At 42.2% G+C, this 15,112-nt stretch overlaps 1 protein-coding gene across 1 annotated transcript in view; it reads left to right on the plus strand.

Moving 5' to 3' along the window:
- The window catches only part of Nup205 (nucleoporin 205), an 82,881-nt gene that overhangs the window by 17,079 nt on the left and 50,690 nt on the right, over positions 1-15,112 (plus strand). The window contains exons 8-15 of the mRNA XM_045160286.1: positions 1,168-1,343; positions 4,362-4,478; positions 4,649-4,786; positions 5,854-6,004; positions 8,920-9,125; positions 10,242-10,424; positions 11,998-12,048; positions 13,683-13,892. Of these exons, the coding sequence (XP_045016221.1) occupies positions 1,168-1,343; positions 4,362-4,478; positions 4,649-4,786; positions 5,854-6,004; positions 8,920-9,125; positions 10,242-10,424; positions 11,998-12,048; positions 13,683-13,892 (1,232 nt within the window). The remainder of the gene's footprint in view (positions 1-1,167; positions 1,344-4,361; positions 4,479-4,648; positions 4,787-5,853; positions 6,005-8,919; positions 9,126-10,241; positions 10,425-11,997; positions 12,049-13,682; positions 13,893-15,112) is intronic.

Genomic DNA, 15,112 nt, shown 5'->3' on the forward strand with positions numbered 1-15,112 from the left:
GAGTGTAGATATCCTATGGTTCCTCATTCAGGCAAACAAACTGCACAAAAATGCGTGGTATAAAGTCCCAAACCTTAACCCTTCATGGTCTGGGTGAGGTGTTTGTAAATTTGTGCACTGTATGTTTGAAATTGAATTATTTTTAAAAATAAGGTAATAGTATTGCATGTGTATAGGCTTTTTTTTTTTTTTTAGTTGGGTTTGTTTTTCGAGGGAGGGTCTCACTCTAGCTCAGGCTGACCTGGAATTCACTGTGTAGTCTCAGGGTGATCTTGAACTCATGGCAATCCTCCTACCTCTGCCTCCTCAGTGGTGGGATTAAAGGCCTGCGCCACCATGCCTGGCTATGGTTTTGATTTTTAAGTATCTTTTTTAAAAAATTATTTTTAACATTTTAAGTAATTAATTTATTTGACATAGAGGGAGAGGGAGAGAGTGCCAGGGCCTCCAGATACTGCAAATGAACCCCAGATGCATGTGCCCCCTGTGCATCTGGCTCATGTGGGTCCTAGGGAATCAAACCTGGGTCCTTTAGCTTTGCAAGCAAACGCCTTAACTGCTAAGCCATCCCTCTTTTTGAGTTGAAAGATTAACTTATCAGGAATTTGCTATAATGCAATATGGATGGAGACTGGGAAAGTACAGACTAAGTAAATTGATAATATTTAAATGAGGTGATAGACTTGTTGAGGCTTAAATTAGTACATCTGTTTATAGATAGGTATTTGAAATCTTCCAAATAAAATGTTCATAAAAAATATCACAAGTGCACCTTTTAGTTTTTATTCAGCAGAGTACCAAATTAGAGTAATTTCACGGAGTATGTTGAGGTTCTGGTCTTCACTTAGATCTCACTGGGACCAAAGCTTTCCCATCCTTTGCTATGTCAGTGTTTGCTTAATAGCTCTGACTACATTAGTGTTAACCATAAATATCTGTCACTTAATGTCTGCCACTCAAAGGAAGAACGTGTGTTTCTAGTGGGCTTTATGAGTAGTTCCTTAGAGGTTTGGAGTCAATTACAACTTTACATAGTCTCATTTTGAGCACAGCACCTGCTAGAAGGGTAGGAAGTTGTGGAAATTCGAGCCATTAGTGGAGCATTGTAAGCTATTGTGACCTGAGTTGATGGCTTTTCTTCCCTTTGTCCTTTTTACATGTTTCTAGCACTGGCTGAATTCACAGAAGCAGATGAAGCAATGGCAGAGCTCGCGATTGCCGACAACGTCTTTCTGTTCCTCACCGAATCTGTCGTGGCGTCAGAAAACTTTTATCAGGAGGAATTTTATATTCGTAGAATCCATCATCTCATCACAGGCTTCCTTGCACTTATGCCAATGAAGGTGAGTGTAGTAAGATGAGTAAGAAGTAATGGGGGAATTATGAATTATGTAAAAATCAGTTAAAACTTTATTAAATAGCTTCATGTTTTAGAAACGGACAAAGTCTTAGCACAGGCTAACAGTGGTATGTTACAAGTACAGTTTAGTTAAAGTGAAATAATTTAAGGTGCATTAACTTAAAACAGGTTGTTCAGAAGAGATGTTTGACATTGAGAATGGCTTATGAGAAAAGGAATAGTCAACTACCATGTGCTTCTGTGGGTAAACTATGGTTATTATTAACTGCATTACCTGAGGTTCATTGTTGAATACGCCTTGTTTAATACAGTTGGCTCTCTTGTTCCCATATGTTCCACATCGTAAGATTTAGTCAACTTCAGCTCTCCTGTGGCAACTGGAGGAAAATAAAAGTCGCACACATTTGCACTCACGCATGCATATAGCATGCATATGTCATTTAAAATTATTTATTTATTTGTCTATTTATTTGTTTATTTATTTATTTGAGAGAGAGAGAGAATATGGGTGTGCCAGAGCCTTTATTCATTGAAAACAAACTGCAGATGCATGTGCTACCTACTGCATCTGGCTTTACATGGGTACTTGGGAATTGAGCCTGGGTCCGTTAGCTTTGTTTTGATGTTTGTTTTGAAATGTTTAGGGGGGGCTGGAGAGATGGCTTAGCAGTTAAGCACTTGCCTGTGAAGCCTAAGGACCCCGGTTCAAGTCTCAATTCCCCAGGACCCACATCACGTTAGCCAGATGCACAAGGGGGCGCACGTGTCTGGAGTTCGTTTGCAGTGGCTGGAGGACCTGGTGCGCCCATTCTCCCTCTCTCTATTTGCCTCTTTCTCCCTTTGTCTGTCAAATAAATAAAAATGTACAAAAAAATAAAAAAAAAGAAATGCTTAGGGGGGACTTCCTAATTATTTCTATGTTATTGTTTCTAGTTTATTTCTCTTTTAGTCAGACAATATACTTTACAGCATTTCAGTTACATAGAAGTTTGTCTTGTAGTTCAGTCTGTGGCCTTTCCTGGTAAGTCGCAGTGTATATGTGCTCTGCTTCTGCTCTGCTAAGTTGTTTGGTTCTGTTGTTCAAGTCTCCCCCATCTTTACTGGTTTTCTGTACTTGTTCTTTTGAATATTGAGAATGGAGTGTTGAAATCTCCAATGTTAGCATTGAGTTTACACAACAGTTATAAGATAGTGATCCTCAACAGGGCTATAATGTTCTTTGTAACATGTTGGGAAATGAGTTTTGCTTGTTACACTGCTGTAGTATTATTGGTGGTTAGTAGTTTTAGGGAATTCTAAATCTCATGCAATGTTGAGGATAATCTAACCAATAAAGATAACCTGCCCAAAATAGTAGTAAAGTTCCCATTGAGAAACAGTATAGTCACTCTTGATTTCTAAGTAGTGGAACTTTTTCTGAATTTTTTGTTTTGTTTTGTTTTTGAGATAGGATCTCATGTAGCCTGGGATGGTCTCAAACTTACTATGTAGATGAATATGCAATTACAGGCATATATCACTATGCCTACTAAATTGGGAATCAAACCCACAGCTTTTGTACATGTTAATCAAGCACTTTATCAACTGGGCTATATCTGCAGCACAAATTTTCTGAATTTTTAAGATACTATAAATTATAATCAGTAATATTACACTAAAATTCCTAGCATATTTATTTATTTATTTAAGGGGGGGAGACAGAATGGGCGCACGAGAGCCTCCAGCCACTATGAACGAACTCCAGACTCATGTGCCACCTTGGCATCTGGCTTATGTGGGTCCTGGGGAATTGAACTGGGGTCCTTTGGCTTTGCAGGCAAACACCTTAACCGCTAAGTTATCTCTCCAACCCCCAGCACATTTCTTTCTTTCTTTTTTTCTTTAAAAAAATTTTTTTTATTAACAACTTCCATGAATATAAACAATATCCCATGGTAATGCCCTCTCTCCCCCTACTTTCCCCTTGAAACTCCATTCTCCATCATATCCCCTCCCCGTCTCAATCAGTCTCTCTTTTATTTTTATTTTTTATTTTTATTTTTTGGTTTTTTCGAGGTAGGGTTTCACTCTAGCCCAGGCTGACCTGGAATTCACTGTGGAGTCTCAGGGTGGCTCACAGCAATCCTCCTATCTCTGCCTCCCAAGTGCTGGGATTAAAGGCATGTGCCACCACGCCCGGCTAGTCTCTTTTATTTTGATGCCACAATCTTTTCCTCTTATGATGGTCATGTGTAGGTAGTGTCAGGCACTGTGAGATCATGGATATCCAGGCCATTTTGTGTCTAGGGGAGCACGTTGTAAGGAGTCCTACCCTTCCTTTGGCTCTTACATTCTTTCCGTCACCTCTTCTGCAATGGATCCTGAGCCTTGGAAGGCGTGATAGAGATATTGCAGTGCTGAGCACTCCTGTCACTTCTTTACAGCACCATGGTGCCTTCTGAGTCATCCCAAGGTCACTGCCATCTGAAAAGAGAAGATTCTCTACCCAAAGTGAGAGTGGCATTAATATATGGGTATGAACATTAAGAGAAGTGCTTAGTGGGCAGTTTGATAAGCATAGTATATACATTTAGCCAGACAGCAGCAGACGTCACACCCCTAGGGCTCATGACTACCCCTGTTTTAAGTTTTCAGTATCAGGGATGTATTCCTTCCCATGGCGCGGGTCTCCAGTCCAATTAGAGGGCAGTACTCTAGCGTGTTTCTTTTTTTTTTCTTATTTATTTATTTGGGAGCGACAAACAGAGTAAAAGAGGGAGAGAGAGAGGGAGAGAAAGAAAGAAAGAAAGAAAGAAAGAAAGAAAGAAAGAAAGAAAGAAAGAAAGAAAGAAGGAAGAAAGAAAGGGCATGCCAGGGCCTCCAGCCACTGCAAACAAACTCCAGACACGCCCAGAACATTCCTTGTTGCTGAAGTTAGATGGTGTTTCTTGTCTGTAATCTCTGTTGGGTAGCTGCCTAATTTGTTGGTTCGTGGTTAAGCTATGTCCACTGCCCTTCCCAGGTGAAGCAGCTGAAGAACCGGGCTGATGAGGACGCCCGCATGATCCACATGAGTGTCCAGATGGGTAACGAGCCCCCCATGTCACTCAGGAGAGACCTGGAGCACTTGATGCTCTTGGTAAGCCATGGTGTTGCATAGATTGTTGCCTCTTCCTGCTTCCATTATTTTCATTATTTTTTTCCTTAACTTTGGAAAATCTTAGCATGACTTCTATGCTAATATAGTATTTTAAATTTAAGTCATTTTTAGTTGTAGGCACTTCCCCATGTCTTCTTTATTCTTTACAGATTGGTGAACTATATAAAAAAAACCCTTTTCATTTGGAGCTTGCCCTAGAGTACTGGTGCCCCTCAGAGCCTCTGCAGAACCCCACCATCATGGGCTCTTATCTGGGAGTGGCTCATCAGCGACCCCCTCAACGCCAGGTGAGTTTTTAGGCTCCCCCCCTTCAGTTTTTCAAGGTAGGGTCTTGCTCTAACCCAATCCCAGGCTGACCTGGAATTCACTATGTAGTCTCAGGGTGGCCTCAAACTCACGGCCATTCTCCTTTCTCTGCCTCCTGAGTGCTGGGGTTAAAGGTGTGTGCCACCACGCCCGGCTGGTAATAGAGTTTTGAAAGCATGAAAGGTGTTGCTTCTTGATGTTCTTGCTCTTCACACAAATGTTATCAAAAGTATTAGAAATAATGTATACTTTTTTTTTATATTTTCGAGGTAGGATTTCACTCTAGCCCAAGCTGACCTAGAAGCCACAGTGATCCTCCTGCCTCTGCCTTCCTGTGTATACTTTTCTCTTGAAAGAAAATTTGAATTCATTAAATTTAATTTCTAATCATTTTGGGTTTTAGATTGTCCATCCTCCTTTTATTTTCTACTAGATATGTATTGTTCGAAGCAGAGAAACTTCTAGTCTCTTTATATATCACTTATTTGAGATTTATTAATATTTTAGTCTGTCCTCTATAGGTGTGTGACAATAACTAGTCATAATTCTTACCAAGTTGAGGAAGATAAGGTATAAGTATTAAAGGGAAAGAAGTTTTTCATTGATGACATCATGCCCAGGAATATGTAGACAATGTTGATGAGAGTCCATTCTTAGTTCTGTGTTACATATGATATGGTGTATGCAAAAGTAAATAATGGGGATCATTGGGTTCCAGTTCACCTTTTTGGGAGCTATGTTATACAAGCTTACATACTGTGTATTCTTCTTTCTGAAGTCTACAACCACCTGCCCCCTCCTTTTTTTGGTTTTTCAATTTTTTTTTTGAGGTAGGGTCTCACTCTAGCTCAGGCTGACCTGGAATTCATTATGTAGTCTCAGGGTGGCCTCAAACTCATAGCAGTCCTTCTACCTCTGCCTCCTGAGTGCTGGGATTAAAGGCGGGTGTCACCACGCCTGGTTTATTGTGTAGTTTTTATTAGCTATCTCATTTTGCCTTAAAATTAAGATGTACTGTATATAAACTATTTGTTTTTCTTAATTTCAGGTTGTCTTGTCAAAGTTTGTTAGGCAAATGAGTGACCTGTTGCCTCAAACTATTTATATTGCTTATTTGAAAATGCTGCAGGGATTGGCCAGTGGGCCTCAGTGTGCGCACTATTGCTTCAGCCTGCTCAAGGTCAACGGGAGCAGCCACGGTGAGGAGATACGGGTACTGCTTGGTACACTCTTAGTTCACTGTGCCTTTACTTAAGGAAGAAGACCAGTGATTTGTGTCAGGTTCTCCTGGGGTTATAAATTGTTAGGATAACAGAAAGAGGCACACTTGTGATTTATTTTTAATATTTTATTATTAGAGAAAGAGAGATAGAGAATGGGCATGCCAGGGCCTCTAGCCAGTGCAAATGAACTCCAGATGCATATGCCACCATATGCATCTGGCTTACTTGGGTACTGGGGAATTGAACCTGGGTCTTTAGGCTTTGCAGGCAAGCACCTTAACCACTAAGCCATCTTTCCAGCCCCCATACTCGTGATTTACTTCTATTTATTTATTTTAAGTTTTATTTATTTATTTGAGAGAGTCAGAGAGAGAGAGAGAGACAGACAGACAGACAGAGAAAATGGGTGCACCAAGGCCTCCAGCCACTGCAAAAGAACTCTAGACGCATGTGCTCCCTTGTGCATCTGGCTTATGTGGGTTCTGGGGACTTTAACCTAGGTCCTTTGGCTTTGCTGGCAAACAAACACCTTAACCCCTAAGCCATCCCTCCAGCCCTTTTTCTTACTTTTTGGTTTTTTTGAGGTAGGGTCTCACTCTAGCCCAGGCTGACCTGGAATTTACTGTGTAGTCTCAGGGTGACCTTGAACTCATGATGATCCTCCTATATCTGCCTCCTGAATGTTGGGATTAAAGGTATGCGCCACCACGCCTGGCTCCCATACTCATGATTTAAGAGATGCTTTGATGAGGATCTCACTGGTGGGGAATTTTGTCACTTCTGTTAAATGTAGTTTAGTGTGATAAAACAGAGGTAATATTTTAACTTTGACAAGTCACCTGGTACTTAAAGTGAAGCATACATTCTTGCCATATAAGCTTGAGTTCTTGCTGGCTTGTGTGGAGAATTGGTCTCTTACTCTGTAGCCTAGGCTGTCTTGGAACTCACTATGAAACCCAGGCTGACCTCAGACTATGGAGACCCCTTGCCTGGCCTCTCACATTTCAGGTGTGAACCATCAGGCTTAGCTACGTTTGATTAATTTTTCTTTATAAAATACTTGTGTTTCTATATTTGACCTCTCAATTCCCTCAGTTTTCAAATTCAGGTCTGGAAAGGGAAAAATTAGACATTTACTATATTAGGTACATATTATTTTCACTTTACATGTGAAGAAAATGAGGTTGAGGGCTAGAGAGATGGGTTAGCAGTTTAGGTGCTTGCCTGCAGTGACCTAGGACCCAGGTTTGATTCACCAGGACCCACGTAAGCCAGATGCACAAGGTGTCACATGGGTCTGGAGTTTGTTTTTAGTGGCTAGAGGCCCTCACATGCCAATTCTTTCTCCTTCTGTCTGTCCCTCTCTCTCTTATATATGTAAATAAATAAAATATTTTTTTTTAAAAAAGAAAATGAGGTTTAGAGAAGATAGATAATTTCTTCAAGCTGGGCGTGGTGGTGCACACCTTTTATCTTAACACTTGGAAGTCATAGGTAGGAGGATCGCCATGAGTTTGAGGCTACTCTGAGACTACATAGTGAATTCCAGGTCAGCCTGGGCTAGAGTGAGAACCTGCCTCGAAAAAATGTTAAAAAAAAAAAAAGGAAAAATAATTTATTCAAGGAGACAGGTCATTGGGTAGCTACAATTGCAACAGATATGCCTGGCTCCAAAATCAGGATTTTGGCTACTCTTTCAGGACCTTTTTGTTGTCTATGTTGTGCTTGGGCCTCAACTGCTTCATATGCAATGGACTATTGTAATGTATAAATCTAGACCATAATTATCCCTCTCGTTGGAAGTTTAAGCTTAATATTTGTGTATTACTTGGTGGGGAAAAATAGCCTTGTATTGTTATGTGACAGTACAGAGACTCCTCCTGGTTAAGAGGTAGGTCACTGGGCTGGGGAGATGACTCAGTGGTTAAGAGCGCTTGTCTCTTAAGCATAGGGTTCTGGGAGGGCCTGAGATTGCTTCAGTTCACTTTCCCCAGAACCCCTGTAAAGCAGCTAGGCATGGCCACACAGGTTAATAACCCCAGTGGCGGAGAATCAGTGGGACTTGCTGATGGAAAAACAGCAGTTCCAGGTTGAGGGAGAGACCCCAACTCAAGAAGTATGTGGAGGAGTGACAGAAATGGCCATCTGAAGTCCTGTGGCCTGTGTATGCATGCTCATGGCATGTGTTCATTTATCACACATGTGCATACGCATCGCATAAACACATCACACTTACCACACACACACACACACACACACACACCAGCAACAACTAGAGTTTTTGTTCTACTGGTGTGATTGATCAAACCTAGGGCCTTGTATAAGGCTAGACAAATATTCTACCACAAAGACCCCAAAAGACAACTTTTTTGGGGGGTGATAGGGTCTAATTCTATTCTAGGCTGACCTCGAGCTCAAAGCAATCCTCCTACCTCTGCCTCCTGAGTGCTGAGATTCAAGGAGTGTGCCACCACACCTGCCAAAAGATAATTTTTTCCTTTCCTTTCCTTTCCTTTCCTTTCCTTTCCTTTCCTTTCCTTTCCTTTCCTTTCCTTTCCTTTCCTTTCCTTTCCTTTCCTTTCCTTTCCTTTCCTTTCCTTTCCTTTCCTTTCCTTTCCTTTCCTTCTCTTTCTTTCTTTCATTTCTGTTTTTTTAAAAACTTATTTATTTGAGAGAAAGAGAGAGAAAGAGAGAATTGGCACACCTGGGCCTTTTCGAGGTAGGTTCTAGCCCATGCTAACCTGGAATTCACTATGTAGTCTCAGGGTGGCCTTGAACTTACATGATTCTCCTACCTCTGCCTCCTGAGTGCTGGGATTAAAGGGATGTGCCACCATGTCTGGCCAAAAGACAACTTTTGAAATTAACTGCTCTGCTTCCTTTCTTTACAGTTGAAAATATTCAGGGAGCAGGTGGCTGTCCTGTTTCCTGGGAGCATTTCTTTCACTCCCTACTTCTTTACCATGAATATCTCCGGAAGGATCTTCCAAGTGCAGATAGTGTCCAGTACCGTCACCTTCCTTCACGTGGCATTACTCAGAAGGAACAAGATGGCTTGATTGCTTTTCTGCAGCTTACAACTACCATCATCACTTGGGTAAGTAAACATCCACAGCTTAATTTTACTCATATTCTAGAGCAGTGTCGCCTTCAGAGGCCAAATATTGTCTTTCAACGTTGAAGTTTGTGAGTGATTATTCTTTCCTTAAGCTCTTTGTTTTCTTGTATAAATTATGATGGCCCTGCTCATGGGCCTAGTATCAGTAGGAAGATAATAGCCTGTTCATGACAGACAGGAGTCAGGAGGGCAAATGAGAGCTAGGTGTATGTGCATCCTTATTAAAGGTTTCTCATAGCGGTGTGGAGGTGCACACAGTTGTAGGAATTTGTGTGTATATGAAATATGTTTTAGAGCTGGGTGTGGTGGTGCATGCCTTTAATCCCAGCACTCGGGAGGCAGAGGTAGGAGGATTACAGTGAGTTCGAGGCCACCCTGAGACTATAGTACATAGTGAACTCCAGGTCAGCCTGGGCTAGAGAGATGGGCACAAGCCATTTCTCCAGCCCTATTTTTTTTTTTTTGAGGTAGGGTCTTACTCTAGCCCAGGCTGATTTGGGATTCACTATGTAGTCTCAGGGTAGCCTTGAATTCACAGTGATCCTCCTGTTTCTCTCCCAAGTTAAAATTAAATTAAATTAAATTAAAGTTGTGTGCCTCCACACCTGGCCAGAAAGGATTTAAAGTTTGTAATATTTCTGTCACCCTAGTAGACCCTCTATCTCTCCTTGTAGCATTATTTTTCATGTCTGGGAATGAAATTTTCTGTTGGCTGTTTCTCCATTCTTTACACCAACTAAACTGGTGATCTGGTTTGATCCACTGTAAGCTTCCTCTCTGTCTTAGCATGTGGGAAACCTCAGAGGGCAATCCGAATTATAACAGTTAAGGTGATTGCTGGTCATTTCTTGAAACATTGAAAGCCAGATTTGTTTGCATGTGCCCATAATTCCAGCTTCTCAGGAGGGGGAAGCAGGAGGCTGGCTTGAGCTCAGAGCTCCAGGAGACCAGCCTGGGCAACAGAGTGAGACCTAGTCTCAAAACACAGAACAGCAACAAAAAGCTCCAAGAAACAAAAATCATGTCCCCTCCATGAGAAAAGCCCCAAGTAAATAAATAAAGTGCGCTTCTCACGAGTTGGTGTTCCATTTCCAGAGTGAGAGCGCTCGCCTGGCGCTCTGTGAGCACCCTCAGTGGACGCCCGTCGTGGTGATCCTGGGGCTCCTGCAGTGCAGCATCCCCCCTGTTCTGAAGGCCGAGCTCCTGAAGACGCTCGCAGCTTTTGGAAAGTCCCCGGAAATTGCTGCTTCCCTCTGGCAGTCACTGGAGTACACTCAGGTAAAGTGGTGAGCTGCCCTGTTGATGCGATTTGGGAAGACCGTGACTGTACTGAAGAAGCAGGAGCACGGTGGACACCTAGTGTGCCGTGAGCTGCCCAGGTAGGAGCTCAGGGTGTGCGAGCCAAGCATCTCATGAGAGGCCAGAAGAACGGGGGTTTTCTCTTTTCTTAATTGACAGCTTCGCTCGTTTACCAGAGACTGGTTTTTCCAATAACTCTCTCAAGACCTTATTTTCTGGGCTAGAGAGATGGCTCAGTGGATGAAGTGCTTGCTTCGAAAGCCTGAGTTTGGATCCTTAGAACCCACGTAAACATCCGGATGCTGTAGTGTGCGGCGCACCTGCGGTGACAGGGGAGGCCCCAGAACCTTGCACACCAGCTAGCCTGGCAAACCCCGCAGTGAACAGCGAGAGACCCTGCCTCACAGCAAGGCGGACGACGGGGCTGGGGAGATGGCTTAGCAGTTAAGGCCCTTGCCTGCGAAGCCCAAGGTCCCAAGTTCGGTTCCCCAGTAAAGTCAGATGTACAAGGTAGCGCATGTGTCTGGAATTTGTTTGCAGTGGCTGGAAGCCCTGGCATGTCCATTCTGTCTTTATCTGCCTCTTTCTGTATCTCAAGTCAATCAATAAATAAGTAAGTGTTAACCAAAAAAAAAAAAAGCAAAACAACAACAACAACAAAAAAAACCAAGGTGGAAGGTGGAAGGTGAGGACTAAGATCCAGTGTTGTGCTCTGACCTTCAAAGTGTGCTTCGGTGTGCGCCACCATGTGAGCCCCCTTTTGCTTAATGTTGATTCTTATTTGGCCTGTGACTGTGCTGGTAGTTAGTTGTATCCTACATGCTTACTGCTTATTTATACCTGAATTTCTACATTCTGTCTTTAGAGTAGTACTATTGTTTGTTTGTTTATTTTTAAAGGGGTCTACCTAGTTCATTCTTAACTTTCTGGAAAATGAAGTATGAATTATACTAAAGGAAGGTCAAGACATCTGAATTCAGACTTACCTATTCTTTTTTAAAAAAAGTTTTGTTTATTTATTTATTTGCAAGCAGAAAGAGAGAGAGGAGACAGACAGAGAGAGAATGGGCATGCCAGGGCCTCTAGCCACTGTAAACAAACTCCAGACACGTGCGCCCCCTCGTGCATCTGGCTTACGTGGGTCCTGGGGAATTGAACCTGGGCCCTTTAGCTTCACAAGCAAGTGCCTTAACAGCTAAGCTAGCTCCCCAGCCCCCTTAATTTGTTATTTCATGGTTCAAGTGTGGTTATGTGTGAACCAGACAAATGTCTTGAAGACTGGTGAGATTTTATCCTACAAACCCTTTTCAAGATTAGTTTTCAGAAAATGTGGGGAAAATTTTGATGAAAAAAAGTTGTGTACTGTTAGAATTTATCAGTTTTCTGTACTCCACAAAAACAAAGGTTGTGTGTGCCCGAAGTGCTATTTCTGGTGGACACAGTGAAGTGCGTGGTGTGAGCAGTGGGTGAGGTGTGTGACTCTTGACATGGCACAGTTGGTACTGCTTGCTGACGGACGAGGAATGCTCCTCACTTGTCATTCTTGCTCTAGATACTGCAGACCGTCCGAGTTCCAAGCCAGAGACAAGCTATTGGCATTGAGGTAAAGTTTCCTTCTTAGCTTAATGCTATGTTCATTCCTATAGTAATAATTTTAAAAAAATCCCTGAAAAACTATTCTTAGCCTATGAAATTTCTGTAATTTTGCTTTTAGAGAGTTATCTGAACTGTGTTGAAATGGAGATGAGACTGTTAATGAAAGAAACCAAAAATACTAATGTTCCAGAGTTGGGTGTTACATGGTAGCCTATCAGACTGAAAATGCTGGTTTGCGTTCTTTGCTTGAATCAACCTGAAGTGAGAGTTTAATTCTTTTGTGTGTATGTGTGTATGTGTTTGGATTTTTGAGCCCGGATCTTGCTTTGCAGCCTTGCTGGTCTGGCATTTGCAATATTGCCCATTCTCTTGGGCTCATGGCCGTTCTCCTGCCTCAGACACCGGAATGCTGGGCTTATAGGCTTGTGCTGCCATGCTCAGCATGAGCATTTAATATTTATTCCCTTCCTCTCTCTCTCTCTTTTTGATTTTTCAAGTTAGGGTCTTGCTCTAGCCCAGGCTGACCTGGAATTCACTATGTAGTCCCAGGCTGGCCTTGAACTCACGGTGATCCTCCTACCTCTGCCTCCTGGGTGCTGGGATTAAAGGCATGTGCCACCACACCCGGCTTTAAAATGTCTTTTTAATTTAAGTTTGGGATGATACATGGGAATTTGAAGTTCTTCCATCTGACTTCTCAGATTGATGTACTTTTCCTTTAAAGAAAAAGTGGTGCTTCCTACTAGACGGCCCATGACCTGTTAAAATATGTACACATTAACATATTCTACATGGCCAGGCGTGGTGGGTGCACGCCTTTAATACCAGCACTTGGAGGCAGAGGTGGGAGGATTGCTGTGAGTTTAAGGCCAGCCTGGGCTAGAGTGAGAACATACCTAAAAACAAAATAGATCAAACCACTTCCATCCCCCCCAAAAAATTCTCCCTAAGTGTATCTTTATCACCTCACCCTCCCGAGGTCATGTCAAGCCTCATGAAAGGCAGGATCTATGTCTGTCTCGGTCATGAAGACGGGCAGCAGTAATGTGCTGGAGCCAGTGCCCGCTGGCACGTGTCCGTCAGCTGTTAGACCCAATAACTTGTTTAGATGGAGCCGTTGTACAACCCCATGCACGCTCTAAGCCAGGATTAGGGGTCAGCACCATGCAGGGCCATTCTCCATTCTACTTAAGATAGATTACATTCTTTAAAGTACTCTAATAAAATAATCAGTTTATGGAAACAAAAGTGTACAAGTATGTTGTAGTTGTATGATTTCAACTGAAATCATAAGACAATCAGAATATTCAATTATAACAGACTTGCCAACAAAACTATTGGTAAATCCTGTCATCTGAGTAAATTCTGCAAATTTGGGCTTTAAAGGTAGAGAGGAAAGGTTGTAGAAAAGATCAGATCACAGTATTTTCTGTTATCATATGTTAAAAATGACCGTTACTACATAATTGAAAATGTAAATGAAAATCTTTCATTGGTATGCTAAATAAAAAACTCAGTTCTTAACAAAAAATAGTAATTTTTGCTATGAAATAGGACTATTGATGAGTTAATGTGACTAATGCTTTGCATTTTATAGTTTGTGGCTTTATGTTACTAAATTTTCTTCCATTTTCTTTGAAGGTTGAGCTCAATGAAATAGAATCCCGGTGTGAGGAGTACCCATTGACTCGGGCCTTTTGCCAGTTGATTAGCGCCCTGGTGGAGAGCTCCTTCCCTTCCAATTTGGGGGCTGGCCTGCGCCCCCCTGGCTTTGACCCTTATCTGCAGTTTCTTAGAGATTCTGTGTTTCTTCGCTTCCGTACAAGAGCCTACCGGAGAGCAGCGGAAAAGGTTAGGTTTAGAGAAAACTTTCTTTTCTTCTTATTTGCTGTTTTTTTCTTTTATCCAAGGTGTAAGGGACTATACATTTAGTTTAGCTTTTTGTTTGTTTGTTGGTTTCTGAGGTGGGGTCTTTCTCGAGCCCAGACTGACCTGGAATTCACTATGTAGATGATCTTCCTACCTCTGCTGCCCGAGGGCAGGGATTAAAGGCATGTGCCACCTCACCCAGCCATCCAGTTTAGCTTCTGCAAGTTAGTAAACTTCATAGTCTTAATTCTGAAATAGGTCTGCTTGGATTAATTCACGTGTGTTACAAATAAATTCAGGCATTAAAAACAAAGCACTGACGTTTTAAGGGTAATTTAACTGATAGGAGTTTATAGTCCTTGCTTAATTGATCAATTTATTTTATGAGACAAAGTTTTGTGAAGTGGATAAACTTTGACTAAAAATTGAACTAGAAATACTGCATTTTTGTTGGAAATACTCCCTACCGGAATGATTTAGATTAGGAATTGGGTAAGTTCCAACTTGTGCCCTGGCTTCCACCTACTGCGCTTCAGGTGGTAGAGTGTTGGGATAGTGGAAGCCAGGTTGTGGTCTGCTGGGCGGAGCCACCATGCCTGAGCGCTGGGGAGTGCTGACAGTTACACACATGTACGGGCCGCTAGGTTCCACTGAGCTCGTTGTCTCTCTCGCTCTCTCTCTCTTTTTTTTTTTTGTTTTTTTGAGATAGGGTTTCACTCTAGTCCTGGCTGACCTGGAATTCACTATGCAGTCTCAGAGTGGCCTTGAACTCACAGTGATCCTCCTACTCCTTTTGAAAATAGGAATCTTGGCTTTAGCTTTGCAAGAATGGCTTTTTTTTTAAAGAATTACTTTTATTTATTTATTTGATAGCAACAGACTGAGAGAGAAGGAGGCAGATAGAGAGAGAGAGAGAATGGCCATTCCAGGGCCTCTAGCTACTGTAAATGAACTCCAGACGCATGCGCCCCCTTGTGCATCTGACTAACATGGGTCCTGGGGAATCAAGCCTCAAAGTATGGTCCTTAGGCCTTACAGGCAAGTGCTTAACTGCTAAGCCATCTCTCCAGCCCTGATCCTTCTACTTCTGCCTCCTGAGTGCTGGGATTAAAGGTATGTGTCATCACGCCTGGCTTGTATATATCATTTTATGTCATTCCAGTATCACCTTGAGGCAGGTACTATTAATATTCCTATTTTAC

Source organism: Jaculus jaculus, chromosome 10, assembly GCF_020740685.1.
Source record: "Jaculus jaculus isolate mJacJac1 chromosome 10, mJacJac1.mat.Y.cur, whole genome shotgun sequence".
Taxonomy (NCBI): Eukaryota; Metazoa; Chordata; class Mammalia; order Rodentia; family Dipodidae; genus Jaculus; species Jaculus jaculus.